Here is a 17805-nt window from a genome sequence, read left to right as displayed (position 1 = left end):
TGGTAAATGCTGGTGAATTGATGACATGACATTCCCTTTTCAATTTTCTAGTTTCAACTGAATTTGGGGTTAAGGGACGAGCCTTCCATCACAGCACTGGTGCAGGAAGTGATGAGGAGGATGAGAAACTAAATCGAGCTATGTGGGGTATTAATATTGAATATTCGTCTGATGATGATGATGAGAGCAGTGTCTCTAGTGTATCTAGTGCCAAGGATGTCCAAATGGCTTCTGAAGAAAGTAAGTATGCTGAGGTAGAGTTAGTATTCATAGAGTTGTCATTGGAAAATAGCTTAATCAAGTCACATTGGTTCTAAATATTGAGTATTCCTCTGTTGGTGATAGTGTCTATGTAGGCTATGACCAATACGTTTTAATGCAAATAGTTGTCTTCATGTTTTCCTAGGGATTTTTTAACTGTGAATTAGATTGCAGTTGATAGTCAGTGTCAATTCCAAACAGTTTAGCAATTTCTTTACAATATATGACAGCACAGCTTATGTTTGACACAGGCTTCAAACTGAATGACCTTTTACCCACAGCTAGTGCTTGAAACTTTTAATGGTTGGCTTGCATTTTGTTAGCGATGAACGAGTCACTCAGAATGTTTCAACTCTACTTAAGGTGTGTTAACAAGTGGGTTAAAATCTGGTGAGGAAAAGGATAAAGTGTTATTGTTGGCATAGTTACATAAAACGCTATATGAAGTGGCTGACTTGGTCATTTGACTGTATTTGTACACATTTATCAATGCTATGATACTAGGATTTGCAGTAATCAAATATTTTGTACAGAAACAAAGGTCCTAACTCTTGTGATGACTGGAAACAGACAAGGATAATTCAGTTAAAATTGAGCTCTCCAATGTAAGAGAGATCTAACAGACACTGCTATGAGGTCATGTTCATCAATAAAATTGCAGTCTTTTTAAAGTGAAAAACTTCATTTCAAATATATTGTTTCTAATAATCATACTCCCTAACATAAAATGCAGTGCTTTATTTGACAGGTCACTAAGGTGGTGCTTTACAGTTTCGTATTTTCCATAGGGTTAGGATTTTAAAGAAAACAAATTTCCCTGGCTTTCCTCACTGGTTATACTGGCTATTTAAAAAAGACCTTGTATATCTTAGGAATAATTAAAAGAACCTTTAATTCCCTTTATTTTGGTGTATGATTGATGGGTGTACTATGGGTTATAGAGTATACAGCTTGGCCTTACTTCAAATGTGCACCTTTCAAAAAAGTGCTAGCTCTACTTGGTCATTTTCACTTCCTGAACTTAAGAGGTAAATTGTATAAAAAAGAGCCAATAACTATTTTTACATTTTATATATTTGGTAATTCATTCATTGCACTTTCAGAAGCTGGTATCTAGTCTGGCAAAATTCATTTTCCCTATTTTAAAAGCTGCTATGTATAAGTGTACTTTAGACTAATTCAGACTGATTTTTTAACACAAGGGAGCAGTCATTTTAGTTAGCAGTGTGCTTAAATCATGTAAAATTTCCTAAAGTACAATATCCAAAAAAATATCCACATTACATCAATGTAGCATATAGGTATGCCAACATTCTCTCCGTTGTGCATGTTTTAAATGTAAACTACTTCACCTTACATACGTCACTCTCTCAAAAGTACATATTAACTGGTGAGCGCCCCCTAAATATAAGTGGACCCAGAATTCCAGGTCAGGTGCCTGTCAGATCTACTTGTTACATGTAAACCTTAACTTTAATCAGATTGCTTATAACCAATGCATGCATTCAGCTTGGACCCAAAAGGTACATCAAAGACAGATCTACACTGGGGAGAGGGCACTCGAGTATGTGTTGAACTTTTGCAAAACTTAGTTGTTTAAGACCTTTTAACCACATTATGTTGTAAGTTTGAATTTGACCACATTGTGACCATGAAGATAAAGGTTGAGTGGAAGAGTCAATTTTGTACATTTTGCCATGTAAAGATGACAGGGTTTCATACTCACAGTCATCATTTTTGACCCATATGCATTCCCAAGTGAAAGTAACATGAAAGTAAAGGAGTCTTGTCATTATTTACTGGTATGTGTGTTGGTTGTTTTTCTGTTAGAGCCCCACAGTAAAATGTGGGAACCCCATTGTAATAACTTTTTCCAACTGTCTGTTCACACTTGTTATTGGCATAATTTAGCAAATTTTAAATCGAATTGGAATTGAATGTTGGCAGATGAATTGCTTTTTCTGTATGTACATGTGACTTTCAAGGCTTCTTGCTGTCAGATTCAGTTGTGGCAGATGTATTGCCCTTTCATTGCATTAATATTGTATCACCTCTTCAGCAGATCCTTGTAATTAGCTCAGGAATTATACATCATATTCTGAAGTAATTCCGTTTGCAAAAATGCTTTTTATGGGTTTTGTCTTGTCAATTTATTTTGGATGGAGTTATGGCCCTTGACAATTAACTTAATTCTTCATATGGGATGTTACATAAAACGAGCATAGTTCTTCATCCCTTCCACATAATTCAATTAAGGTTATTAGGATACTCATTTATCTTAAAAAGGTTTTTTCTTTTTAGATCCAGTTGTAATGGAGTTATCTGCATGCCAGCTCTGGCTTTTTTCAACTAATTATGTCTCACAGTCACTTTAATATGGATTGTGCTTTTTTCGTGTGTATTAACTGTTATAAGTCTGTTGTCTTAAACTAAGTAACAGAAAGAAGCAAAAACAACAAGTTTTTGAAAATTTAACTAACAATTTTTTCCCCCTGAATACCACATGAAACACTTAACAGTATTGTGAATTAAATCTCAAATAATCTTAAATGTTCCATGATGTGTCCAAAAGTGTAGAATGTTTTGAATAAATTCCAATAATTTTGATTGTGTTGATGTACCAATAGTATTGATGTATTATTATTATATAATCCAGAATTTCTTTGAATAAATTCTTAAAAATCCCAAAGTAGTATTTCAGTCAGGAAAGTCTATGGGCATTTTGTAATTCAGTGAATAATTTAAATAAGTGATTCATTTCAAATTATATCTGAACACAACTAAAAAACTCTAATGATAGATTTCCAAAGACTGTTATGAAATATAAATGAATAATTGTTTACTAAGCTCTTTATATACAGACTCTTATGCTGTAGATTTCTGTAAAACTAATGGAAAATTTAATTAACTATTTAGCAGGGTTAGGTCTTGAACTTAAATGTTACTAAACATCTTGTTCACCACTTAGAATTGTGACATAAATCAGGTAGACAATGCATGGTAATACCCAGGTAGGCAAAAATGTTACCCTCAATCATGGACAAAGGTCATGCATACCTTATTAATTAAATAGAACAAAACAGAAATAAAAAATAAAAACTTGTATTTGTCATTTTTGTTATAATCATTATAATCCCACACATGATATAAATTTGAGAATATTCTTTAAAAGAAGATTGCTAGGTTAGAGCAGCGTAAGTGTACATTTGTCCATCATAGACATATAGGTACTTTCCTTCTTTTCTATTTATAGTAGCTGTATATGATACATTTCCAATAAAACAGATGGTTTCTTAAATTTGAAAACTTTTCTCACTGATTCATAATATTTTGAGGTGTACATTGAATTAGGTGTGTTGTTTATGTGTTTTGTCTAATCAAATTAAGTTATAACTCTTGACAGGTGATTCATTTCTTTATATGGAATGTTTCTTGTAATTGGCATAGCAAAAAATTATTCAGTATCTTCTGATACAGCATGGTATGAACATTGCCTCAGATCCAAATGTGCCTTGTGTACTTTTTGTCTTGTTTAGAAGAGTTAAGGTTTCCCCAAAATTACATACCAAATTGTGGCTTTGGATTGATGAGACCTTAAATAAGTTTGATTTCCAGCATTCCACAGCATTAACAGGAATTATGGCACCTAATTGCTTTCCTGTTTGCTATGATTTCCACAGCATAACTTTATTAAGCTTCATTGTGTTTCAAACCAGATTTGGCATGCAGCTTTAGATTAATGAGACCATGGATGGGTAATTTTGAGCGTTCCATGTTATCATTTAGAAAATTTTATGACCCCTAATTGCCCATTCTCCGAACTTTGCTTTCTGCTGCAGAACTTTGTCAAGGAATGTTGCATTTCAGTTAGAGTTATGCACTTTTACCTGATGAGACTTTGAATCAGTTGGATTTCAGTTACTTTGTGTCATTATTTAGAAGAGTTATGGCCCTTGATTGCTCAATTCTAAATTATTGGTTTTCCAGCTAAAGTTCTTCTGTTTTTGATTCCCTATAGCTAGTAGTGATGGATGCATAGCAAAATGGATCCCTATGCACCCATCTCTACTAGCTCAGATTCCTTTTATCTTTTTCAGTGTTTTATATGGAATTACAAGATACTTTGAAGAGAGGGAAAGATGAGAATATTAGTGCAGAAAATCTAATTGTTGAAATTAATTCTTTAAAGTAAGTGTACTCTTTTTGTCTAACATTGATGGCTTTGATATTTCTGATTCTTTACCTAAGTGTTATTGGTATGGAAGTTGTATTTTTTATAATAGATGTATCGTCCTGCATTTTGGGCACTAGATTTTAAATGCCACATATATTTGGGCCCAGACAGTGCAGAAGTAGTTAGCCTATTCAGAACTAGTTTAATCTTCAGAGTAATAGTGAAATGTTCTAGAAAATCTATCATTCAGTGAATAATACTGTATATATCCACTTATAAGATAAGTACAGCTGCAAACATAACAGAACTAGATCTGCCATCATATAACACAGCAGTAAATCTGGGTCTGTGCAGTTTGTTAGGAGTAACTAGTAGAACAAAAATCATAGACTTTGATCTGTCAGCACATTATATGATAGCGTATTGGTTTATGTTGTTTGCAGTTGGACTCGACTGATAGCATATGTTAAATACATTGCAAGCAATAATTGGCTTTAGAGTTGTGATTTAACGTGTATTATAATGTTAAAGTTGGCTTCGACTCATTACTGCATTTAGATATTAAGATTATTTTAATCAGTCTATCAGTCTGTCTAGCAACCTATCAATAAATAAATTATATTTTATCCTTAAAATTGCAAGGTCTGCATAAATGTTTTCATAAGTGGAAGGAGCATTACACAACATTATAAAAGCTTGATCTCTTTTCTGCCTATAGTAAACATCTTGAAGTTTTCACTGAAACAAGCTATTACATAATTTTTGTACATACACATTAAAGGTACAAGAATTGGTTTCAGATTGGCTTATAATACCACGGTACAAGAGCTGAACGTAATGGTAACGAAGGTTCTTTTAGAACAGTCTGTCTCTGAAGCTACAGATCAGTTAGCATCACAAGTGTTCCCTGTCATGAAAATGGTAAGTTTGTAGTTTATTGTGTATCAAGGAATTCTGGTTACATCTAGATATTATTTTGTAAGATGATTCCCTGTGATGATGTATATTTCTTATGATATCTAGGTGCTGATTTGACAGCCAATATTGCCAGCATGGCAGCAGTATTAAAAGGTTTGTTATTGCTTCTCCTCCTGGATGGAAAGTCAGGGGTTGTCATGAGAGGACTTTTATGATATTTAGTTGGTACTGAATGAAATTGGTGCCAGTCTGACATCCCGTGTTGCCACTGTCTTGACATTCTTTCTAGCGCTATTCCTTTAATGTGCAAAGTCATATTGACATGGAGTTTTCTCCATGAGATTTATTATGAGACTTGTTATAATGTCTAGTTGTCCAAATTAAAAATGGTGCTGATCTGATATCCATTATGCTCGCATTGTTGACCATTTTGGAACTTTTGTTATTGCTAAATGGATGGTCATATCAGCATGAGGTTTTTACCAAAAGACTTTTTTGTGATAACAAGCTGATTCTAAATGAAAATGATGCCAGTTGTACTTCCTATATGGCATTTTATACCTTTATATTCCTGCTGTTGTACCATAAAGACATCAAGATTCGGGGCCCCGAGTGGCCAAGTGGTCTAAAGCGCTCTCCGTCACGGATCACTGCCATCTCACCTCTGTCTGCGTGGGTTCGAGTCTCGGGCTCAGCCAATGTGGATATATGAGAAAGCTTGCCGCTAGCTTCTCATGGGTCGGTGGTTCTTTCCGGGGTTTTCCCTGGTTCTTCCTCCACCATTAATACCAGCTGCCATGTATAGCCTATCTTGTGCTGAAAAATAGTGTTAAACCCCATAACAACAACAACAACAACATCAATATTTAGGACTGAAAACAAAATATTTTGGTGTCCTAAGACTTATACACATAGAAAAAAATGTATCATTTTTGGAGTCCCAACACTTATAGATAGAAAACATGCCAAGACAAACAAATTGACAAGATTGCTACACATTGCACATATTTGACTAGCTTTTGATAAATTACCATGTGAATAAACTTATAAACTGCTGTAATTGTTTTTATATTATGTGTATATTTTTTGATTTCTCCAATATGAAATAAAATAAAGGTAAATAAAGGCTTGATAAGTCATGGGTCACTTATAGTTTACTGTGAGACCCATGTACAGTACAGTACTTAGGCAGTGCAAATCATACATAGCATCACTGATGTCCTTTTTTATTCCCAAAAAATATTAGATGCAGATTTGCTTTATTCATCAATTTTACCCAATCACATTCTTCCAAATCACTTTTTATCTTGACATCCATTCATTTCTTTGACCCACATACTCAAGAGTTTCCGTTTTTGACATATACAAATAATCCAACAAAGTGTTGTAGATTATATGAAAAGATGCATCATTGCACATAACCAGCATGTAGTCACGTAACTGATCATCATTGATCCATTTTAATTTTGTGTTTAGGCTCAACAAAAAGAAATTGTAATTTTCTACACAGCATTCTTTCCACTTTTTATTTTGGTCATCTGGTTGTTTTTGGTGTTTCCTTTTGTGTAAAATTGTGGTAATTGGCATTTTTGTCTTGTTTTCTGACAGCAGTCCAGGTCAGGTATTTGTTTAAGCTGTGAAACTGGCTTGGGTAAATGGGGATTTTTGTCTGGTGGCAATGCCTGTACCCATTGTTCTATAGATTTAATCCACACCAATTAAATGTTGTAGTATCTAAAGTTAGTTGAGCAGGATGAGGTTCCATGCATAATAGCGGTACTAAATTAATTTTCGCTTCCATAATTGCTATTAGATTGACCAACCATTGAATGTTATTGTCCATCAGCTTTCTGCCTTTGGTTGTCTCTGTCTGACTTCTATTCCATTACATTAGCACAATTACCAAAGACAAGTATGCAGGTACTTATTTAAGATCGCTTACGTCCAAGCAAACAATTGTTATAATTTCATGTCCCAACATTTAGAGGTCATACAAAATAACTTTTTCTAATAATTAAGTCTTAGGACTTTTTATTCAAAGGCTTGCAGTCATTACAGTATATTATAATGGCAGAGTGTCCAGAAACTTGTGTGTACGATTTGTAAATCTGTGAATATAATACTATGTTAGGTTGGTCTCGACAAACTTGCACACCTCTCATGAATGCCAACTGTGTCAGCTGTATGCTTGAGCAAGTCAGCAGTCAAAACAGTTTGGCTGTTTGGGATAGTGCTGACTTAGTGTATTGATTGCTTAGTGTCCTAATTGCTGACTTAGTGGACTACTGGCAAAGCAGTTTGAGATGCACTTAGTTGCTGACTTAAGTGTCCTAATTGCTAACTTAGTGCCTTAATTGCTCAATTAGTGGACTACTGGCAAAGCAGTTTTAGATGCACTTAATTGCTGATTTAGTGTCCTAATTGCTGAAATAGTCTTAATTGCTGACTTAGTGTCCTAATTGCTGACTTAGTGGACTACTGGCAAAGCAGTTTTAAATGCACTTAAATGCTGACTTAGTGTCTTAATTGCTGACTTAGTGTCTTAATAGCTGAATTAGTGGACTACTGGCAAAGCAGTTTTAGGGGCACTTAATTGCTGATTTAGTGTCCTCATGCTGACTTGGTGTCTTAATTACTGGCTTAATGTCTTAATTGCTGACTTTAGTGTCTTACTTTCTGACTTAGTGGACTACTAGCAAAACAGTTTTAGAGGCACCTTTCTATAGAAGCTGCCCAGTCTCATAGTAGATATTTGTTTTATTTGGACTTTAAACCATGATTAATTTTGTCCATCCTTGTGTTCTGCACATCCTTCTGACCATCTGTCAATCAGGCTTCTCTGTAACATGAACTCTGTCACTGGTGATTGATACAGAGTGAGTATATTTTGGTATGGTGTTTAATAAAGTCTTTACATCCTGGATGCAATCCCAGGGGAGGGGTTTTGTGTTGAGGGGTAAGTCTCAAAAGTTGAATTTTCATAGATAATACAATTTGGAGCTGCTTGCATGGCTTTCGTATCTAGTTTCACCTATTAAGAAGCTGAATTATATTAGATATTCTAATTTACAAATTGACTACTGCAAGTTGAGGTAAGTAAAACATATACAGTATTGCAATGATATTGATATTTATTTCATAGACCTCAATTAAACAGAAAGGAAATGAACCTCAATTAAACAAATGAAATATACCTCAGTTAAACAGAAAGGCAGTACACCTCAGTTAAACAGAAAGGAAATGGACCTCAATTAAACACAAAGGCAATTGACCTCATTTAAACAGAAATGAAATAGACCTCAATTAAACAGAAAGGTAATATACCTGGATTAAACAGAAAGGTAGTACACTTCAGTTAAACAGAAAGGAAATGAACCTCAGTTAAAAAGAAAGGAAATATAACTCAATTAAACACAGAAAGGAAATGGAAATAGATTAAGCAGGAGTGATTTAAATGCCTTTTAACTTTTATCCACCCTCCACTTCTGTGCTTCAGATGTAATGATATAGGTTAGAAAAATGTGAAGTTTGATTCCACACCTTCAGTAATTTATGACAAGAATAATATGTATCTGTACCTTTTAAAATAAGTAATTTATGACAAGAATAATATGTATCTGTACCTTTTAAAATAAGTAATTTATGACAAGAATAATATGTATCTGTACCTTTTAAAATAAGTAATTTATGACAAGAATAATATGTATCTGTACCTTTTAAAATAAGTAATTTATGACAAGAATAATATGTATCTGTACCTTTTAAAATAAGAATATAATATTGACCTTCCTAATTTAAAGTAATTGTTGTGTTTTGCAGAATCTTCAGAAATCTTTATCTTTGATGAAGAACTATATCAAAAGTGCAGATTCACAAATGCACTGTCTACAGTCCATTGAGGTAAGTGACAAATATCATTATCATCATCATCCCACCATCATCTTCTTCAGTCTTCATTTCCTATTAAGAAATAACAATAGTATTTTATATAAGACAAAAATTACAAATATTGGTAAAAGTGCATTTATGTGTATGTCATCCCATTTTCATAAAAGAGAAGGGAGCAGATTGGAGCTGTAGTTTTATATCAAGTCATTTTCAAGTAATGGGATGTTGCTTGGCACATAGCAGTTGAACACATTTTATTTGTTTTTTCAGTACCAATTCAAGGCTGTTTAGAGTGAACAGTAAATAATAATAGGGAAGATTAAGTTGCACATAGATCACTAAATATGGGCACTAACTGCAGATTCTAAACCGGTCTTGATCCAAATAAAGGCAGTAAGCTTGCATTGCTCTGAAGAGGGTTTCTTTTGAGTGAGTGTGATTTGGATTGTTAACATAGCTTTAGCAATTTTTCAGTCATATCGCTATAATTTTTGTTGTGTAGCAGTTTATAATGTCTAGCATTGGGGCATCATGCCGCAGACATGTAGCATGATGTCCCACCAAGTCATATTATCCAGACACCAGGCCAACCAGTCCCAACACTATCCTCTTGGTGGTTTCTTTTGAAAGTATTTGTTTTGGTGTTTTGGTTTTAAAGACATTTTTAACATATTATTGGGAATAGAATAATGAGGAAATAGGAACTAAGTGCTTTTCCCATGGGCATACCAAGGTGGTTGATTGGCTGGTCAGATGGGTATTGAATCTGCAACCCTTGGTTTATGAGACTGCGTTCTACCATATGAGCTACATATTTCTTTTGACAGTAACTTGTAGTGGGATTAATTACCTTATTTGTAATGATAATATGTGGACCCTATCTGTTGAAACATTTACATGATGTCATCCCTCCCAAAGCTTATCAGAGGAGAAATGCTGTATTTAGTTAAAACAGCATCCTAAATTGAAATGTTTTTTCTGTAAGACTTTGGAAAATTTTGGCCTTTTATGCCCAGATTTTGGGTTCTGATCTTTTGGCATTGTGATAATTGTTTGAACTGAGCCAACAGTAGATGGTACCAACCATCACATTTGTCAGACACAGGAAGTTTGCCACTTCTCATAGAAGGTGCTGCATTGGTGAATTTTAACTGACACTTTTGATTATTGCCATGTTAGAGCTAGCAGATATTTTGGAATTTTGGACTCTCCCAGATCATCAAATGAGTACCAGACCAAGAGAGGAAGCATGTATAGTAGTATTGCAAGTATGATCTTGTAAGTTCACAGCATTTTCAGCTGCAAGTATTGTATATGTGGTTTGATAAAGTAACATGATGTTGAAAACAAACAACTGTTATCAACAAATTGCATCTGATTTTTTATCACAGTAATACAGTGCCATGTGCCTTGAATTATGTGTGATGGGATAACTGAACCATGTCATATGATGTGATACATATATTTGCTGTAATGAATCTAAGGAATTTTTTTATTTGAGATAATTATGGTTTACATTTCATGGGGGTTGGTGTGTATGTGCCTGTTTATTAGTTCTGAATTCAGGTGACTGAACAAGATGGGACATTAGGGAATCTATGTGTTTTTCTGCAGTGCTTTACAGAATAATAGTTGGAATTGTGTACTGCAAGAATCTAAATAATTTAGAATATTTAAATTTTACATATCAGCTTGAGACATCAGATTGCACAAACCTTTATAAAATATTAAAGTGTAGAAAATTACGAGTTTTGGTAATATTTTATTTGTAAAGAAACGAAGTTGTTGTGTCACTACTCCTCCTAAGCTACTTGAAGGAAATTTGTGAAACATGGCACACATTTGCATCCTGAGGTGTAGGTAATCTTGAATGGAATGTAAGTGGTGACCATCAGACTTACTGTGTAGCTTCTGACTATCTTGAAACTCTTGTTATTGTTGTTCCTGCTTTATTGATTGTCATATCGATATGATTGTCATATCGACTTGTTGTATTGATGTGATTGTTGTATTGATGTGATTGTCATATTGATGTGATTGTCATATTGACGTGATTGTCATATTGACATGATTGTCATAACAATGTGATTGTCATATCGACATGATTGTTGTATTGACATGATTGTCATATCAACGTGATTGTCATATCAACATGAGGTTTAAACAGAATCACTTTTCATGACATGTAGTTGGTCCTAAATGAAAATATTGCTGATCTAACAGAACAACCACGTTGGCCATATTAACAAACTTGCTGTAGCTACTCCGTTTGAATGGATGGTTCTATTGACATGGGTTTTTCAGTGAAAGACTTCTTATGATATCTAGTTGTCTGAAATCAAAATGGCATCTACTGGTATCCAAAATACAATATTTTGAAAATCTTGCTATTGCTTCTCCAGAACAGATTGTTATTTTAGCATGAGGTGTTCATTTCTTTTAGACTCATAGATTCATACCTACTTCTGTCTTATTTTGAATGGTATTTATTAATCATTTGACTGAGCCTCACTTACATTTTTACATTCCAAACATGGATAACTGCAGTTAATCCTTGTTATAAGAATCAGTAGTCTTCATTTTTCACTTCTTTTTTTTTCAAGGTCAAAACTTAAAATCTCATTGTAGGTCGTACAGACAAAATGCCAATCAGATAACTATGGATTCTCCAAGTAAATTTTGACTCCCATATTTTTAAAATTAATCTGATTGATTTCTGTGTTCAGATGTTTACGTGGTTTTTTATAGCATATGTCTGATGTATATTTTTAAGTTGTCCTTTTGTGAACAACATTGGTTTAGTTGTATTTAGTGTCAAAGACTTTATTTTATTTTTACTATATGCAAAACAATTGCCATCACTTTTGGGATTAGATGAATGACACTGTATATCCATGTCTTCTGTACTTTGGTTTGACTCTTGTCATTATCACTTACAAAGATGGAATGAATTTATTGTATTTTTGAAGGGGAGCAGCATGCATTTGTGGAATGATACCATGGTTATTTTAATAAAATTATGTTAATGTTTGGTACAGTTACAGAATCAGTCTACTCAACATTGTTCAAAACTTGAGAAATGTTATCTCTACTTAGCTATTAGCTACATGAAATGCTTCTAATCCTCAACTCAAGCACACTGATGTTATCTCTACTTAGCTATTAGCTACATGAAATGCTTCTAATCCTCAACTCAAGCACACTGATGTTATCTCTACTTAGCTATTAGCTACATGAAATGCTTCTAATCCTCAACTCAAGCACACTGATGTTATCTCTACTTAGCTATTAGCTACATGAAATGCTTCTAATCCTCAACTCAAGCACACTGATGTTATCTCTACTTAGCTATTAGCTACATGAAATGCTTCTAATCCTCAACTCAAGCACACTGTTGTTATCTCTACTTAGCTATTAGCTACATGAAATGCTTCTAATCCTCAACTCAAGCACACTGTTGTTATCTCTACTTAGCTATTAGCTACATGAAATGCTTCTAATCCTCAACTCAAGCACACAGTTGCAGATCCAGTCAATTATTTCTCGATGAACTGAAATGATGTGGGCATGAAAATATGCCAACCACATGAATTTATGTTGGATTCTTGCTATCCAGACTGTAGATAAAACAAAGCAGTACTGTATTTCTCAATTTATAAGCCCACTCTGTCATGAAGTCCATCTGTAGCCTTGGCAAATTTCACAAAATATTTAGCTAACAAAGATTTGTGTATCAATAAGCATATCCCCACTTTTAATTACATTTATAAATTATGCAAGCTGCCTTGGCTTATCATTAGAAAAATACCATCTGTTATACTGTGTTATGTATTTAATGGTTGAAAGTTTTCTTATCTGATTGATTTTAGGAATTTGGATCCTTGAGTTCATTGAATCTGCAGTTAGTGGTCAAAGTCATTCACATCCTGTATGACCTTGAGGTGCTAGATGAACAGGTCATCCTTAAGTGGTATAAAAAGGGTTCAACATCAGCTGAAATAGTACCAGATAAGCAGAGAGAAATACGTAAGCAGGTAAAAAAATTTTTGGATGTTTTCTTCCATTTTGTTTTCAGAAAATGTAAGGACTTAGTCATCTCTCTGTCACTCCCTCACATGTTAGTTTGCACACATATAGGTTATTAAGTGCTGAAACATATTGGACCTGAGGTCATATGGCATATGATGCCTGAGCTAATGAAGGCATTTTACACAAAAAGAATGAGGGTCCAAGATTTTTAATACTCAGTCAAAATTTTGTTATATACTTAAAAACATGAATTTTAATCATTCCGTTATTTTATATGAATAAAATTATTGAAGCAAAAAGACCATTTCAACATTTGTTGAACATTTTCCATGTTCAGTTAATGAACGAAACCTAAACACAGTGCAGTAATACATGTTACTTTACTTCTTTGGAGGCATGCATGTACATGGTGTGTGTCTTATTCAACACAAAATGAGACTAAGTTTGTTGAAGAGGATGGAATGTCATGTTGCCAAGAAAACAATTAAATAAAATACATTAGGAAGATTTATACAATACATCAGTGAAAATTGAAGTTACAGTGTGGCTTCTGAAATTTCATATACATGTATTTTTCTTGTACACAAAAAAAAGAAATTCTTTCTTAAAAGTATGAAAAAAATGTATAAAGTTTATTATCATTTCGGGGAAGAGATCGCATATGATTAATACAAGATGATCGTGGCATAGCTCCTGAAATTTTGTATGTATTTTTTTCGTACTAAAAAGTATGAAAAATAACGCATAAAAAGTTTATTCTGGGATCACGTAGGTCATCGCCAATGTCACAAACTTGGATTGTTTTTCCTTATTGGTGGCAAAATATACAATGTGACAATTTTTTTTATTGGCGACATTGTTGGCTGTTTGAACTTTTATATTCAACCATTGGTTTGGAGTGCAGAAATTCAGAAGCCTTATGAAAGGAAGGATCAGACTGGATACAAAATGCACTGAAATTTTATCTATTGTTCCATAAACAAATTCTTTCTCCATATTGACAAACCATCTAAACAGTGCATTGTTATATCATAATCCGCTTATCTTGACATCTAGCATGAGTACTGTATGTTGTGAAATATCCGCTTTTTTGTTGTTGACATTTCTGGTAACAGAGATGAACTGGATCGGGCATTGTCTCATAATCTGTCTTTCATTGGATTTTTGGCCGCTCGCTAGTAATTAATATCTTTGCATGTGACATTTCTATGTGGATTGTAAGTAAAATTCCTCTTCTTTTCACTCAGAATTAAATCCTTCAGAACATTCACATTTTCTGTAATAATCCCTGTCATCAGACCAAAACACCTGCGTCTTTATCGTCTGTTGACCCTTTGTTAATTTTCAGATGCATGTGTGGAAGGCAGCATCACACTGCTATAACAAATGTAAAAAAAAAAAAAAAAAAAAAAATCCATCTTGCTTATTGGTTTATTCAATAGGCATGGAGGGACAGTACCTAGAATAGTCCAAATGACGTTCAATTCCTTTTTTAAAATGTACCCAGATAAAATTGTTTACTGAAATTTCAAAGGAAACAGAATACCTTTGAAGCACCGATTCTTAGGGCTGTTCCAGTAAAACATATATCCCCCCCGGGGACGGCACTTCAAAAAAACTTCTGTAGGAGGTTGTGTTTCGAACTATTTTAATTCTGAAAGTGGAAGGTTGGTTAGGAAAATCACTTCTGTTGTGGGTTGTGCTAACAAAATGAGAAATCACTGGTGGGTTTGTCAGAAAGAAAAAAGAAAAAAACCCCAAATATATATTTAAAATCGCATCTACCCCCCTCCTAGCGGTCTAACGTGAATAAAACATTGGGTCAGAAAATGATGCCAGTACACGCGAGTGCACGTACTTTGTACAAATTCGTGTACTTTTAAAGCAGTGATACGTGTTCGGCAAATTACGTCAACGCCGCGGATATAAAAAATGTTCTTTGCGCAATATGCAATTTTTATTAAACTTTTAACTTTAACTTAAAAAGTGCATTTCGCAACGTAATTTGCGCTGCCGCAGCTGTCTCACAACGCTTGATGCGACATCCAGATATCAGGATACTTCGGTCCAACATGAATGGCTGTTAAACGAAATTTGATTCGTTCACTGGCCCTGGAACAGGCATTTTATGGAGTTTTAGCCTTACTTTCATCGTGGAAGTTTTACAAATGCGTGTTTCCAATAAGGGCCACACAGGAAACCAAAATGGTTGAATCACAACACGGTTTGTCTTCACACGACGTTTTTCAGTCGGCAAATACTGGCTGGTGATAGCTATGATGACAATGAATTTCATGTATATCGGTCTGTTGGACATTGGAAAAATGTCACTGGAAATACCAGTGTGTGATTTTGAGCCCAAAATTGATGTTGAGTGCCAGTCCAATGTACGTGTTGGATGGACAATATGCCGGTTATATTTATTAAATATACCCATATCTAAACAATCATACTATGGGAATGTTGGACTTAAAACCCCAATACAGCATCATGGAAGTGAAAAATCTCGCATAAGAGGCAGCAAAACACTGATTCAAGGAAGTGAATCTTTGGCAGGGTTCATGTTAATGAAAACTGACAGAGGTCTCGGAAACGCTTAAAATCACGCGTATCTGGACGCCAATTTTTTTTATTTAGGCGGGCGGTAAAATTCAAATACTTGCCAGTCCTGCTTCGGTCACCTGCATAGTGGAAAAATGTGTTGATCAGTTAGCTGTGATGATATTTACAATGACAGAATTTTGTGGTTGAAAGCCCCCCCCTCATCACCATTATAAGAGTACATCAAAAGAACATGCTGCAATAGCTAAGCGGCGAGATCAAAGGCTTTGACTGGAAGCTGGGTGGGAAAATCTACTGATATTTACAGTGCTTGAATTTAGAGGCAGAAATACCCAGAGATGTACATGTGGTTATTTATAACAGTACATCAAATAAACAACTTTAGCTTTCATTCTAGTGTTCATTTCCGAGTGTAATGGAATAAGCAGTGCATGTGACCTCGGAATCCTGATATGTTGAGTCATAGACTTGAATGAGTATTTTGGGGTTCAACGGCAAACTGACGAAGATTGTGAGATTCAGGAGAGGGCTACAGTTGCTAGAACTGATAATTTGAAAGGGACATTAGCCAGGTGTATGAAAGTGTGTGATGCCTAGCTTAGTGCTTTGAATAAGACCTTCCTTGGATCAAAAAAATTCAGACTCACTCTGATGGACAAGCAAGAGCTATGTCAGTGTTATAAATATGTCAGTGTTATAAAGAGTGAAGAAATTAAACTCTATGGCAACCAGTAGTTACTATAATTGGCATAGTTTTCTGAGAGGGGACTGCAACTTTTCCTGATGGGACTCATATTTTTACCAAAATGGGAGCCATGGACTCTTAGTTTTAAAATCCTAACGAGACCTCTGGTTCAAAACTTTTCTTTCTGGGACAGAGATATCCAAGAGAGAATACCCATGGGGCCATACATGTGAGATGTTGAAAATTGCACAACAATAAAGAACAGTAACTTGTTCAAGCTAGTTATGCATATGCATTTCAGACAGCAGGCAATGAAAGGAGTTCACAGCACAGAATAATATTTGTACATCGAGGAGGAGGATCATATTAAATTCAGAAACAATTAACATTTTAATGCTTATAAGGAACATCAGAGAATCCCCATACAACATAATTAAGTGTGTGTAGATCTCAAGTTGGCAGAACCACTGAGCAACAAAAGAATAAAAAGACAGACTTTTGTATTATATGCATATGTATGACCAAATGATGTACATGCTCTCTATGTGCAAAAATTAAATGACATTAAACATAAGAGACTGACTGATCTGTGTAAACTCAAAGCAAGATGGATAAAATTTGACCTGTTTATTTTTGGTTCTTCCATATGTATAGATCATGGTGGTATTTTCTGCAGACCTTTTGGCACTTAGTTCCAAGCCATCATTTGGTATTTGTATTGCAAAATGGATAACTAAAAAAGTATCTTATCTAGTATGATACATTTTTAAGCAGTATCATTAACTGATGATGAAATTGATGAAAAAATACTTGATGTCATTCTGATATATGGATTTTTTACTACACTACTAATCTGTTCATCCTGATTCTTTTCTTTTTTTTACCAAATCCTTTAGTCTTACTGGTACCGGTGCTTTTAATAAAATTGTAACTTCTATTTTCTTGCAATCTAAATATTTATAATGATGTGTTATTGTCAAAAGGTAAAATGTGCTTAGTGTTGTAAAATCTAAAACTATTAATTAGCAAGGGATTAAAGTAAAAAGTGGACAGAAGTTATTGCCATATTACAGTACTGTTAGAAACAACAGAATAGTTGTACAAGATGTATTCTGCACAAAGTTATAGAACTAGTGCTTGTATTGTCACCACATATTCTACTTAAATAATTATTATTTCTGTATATTCCTATCAGTATTTTCCCAGTGGTAGTAATTTTCTGATCTGATGTTCATTTCTTGTGCAATTTTTACACATCAAGACTTCTCACCGTATCATTAAAAAACAA

General features: G+C 34.2%; 1 protein-coding gene across 2 annotated transcripts in view; it reads left to right on the top strand.

Annotated features, from left to right (window-relative positions):
• LOC149798439 (translation initiation factor eIF2B subunit epsilon-like) overlaps positions 1 to 17805 on the top strand; it is a 67743-nt gene that overhangs the window by 37321 nt on the left and 12617 nt on the right. For both annotated transcript variants that reach the window (XR_016422016.1, XM_089963627.1), the window contains exons 11-15: positions 52 to 240; positions 4359 to 4449; positions 5236 to 5356; positions 9173 to 9253; positions 13111 to 13275. Coding sequence is in view for 1 of the 2 variants with exons in the window: in XM_089963627.1 (XP_089819753.1) it covers positions 52 to 240; positions 4359 to 4449; positions 5236 to 5356; positions 9173 to 9253; positions 13111 to 13275 (647 nt within the window). In the remaining variant the exon portion in view is untranslated. The remainder of the gene's footprint in view (positions 1 to 51; positions 241 to 4358; positions 4450 to 5235; positions 5357 to 9172; positions 9254 to 13110; positions 13276 to 17805) is intronic.

Source organism: Sinohyriopsis cumingii, chromosome 6, assembly GCF_028554795.1.
Source record: "Sinohyriopsis cumingii isolate HCF-2022 chromosome 6, ASM2855479v2, whole genome shotgun sequence".
Lineage (NCBI taxonomy): Eukaryota > Metazoa > Mollusca > Bivalvia > Unionida > Unionidae > Sinohyriopsis > Sinohyriopsis cumingii.
The sequence above is the reverse complement of the archived record's forward strand: the minus strand, read 5'-3'. Positions and strand labels throughout refer to the sequence as shown.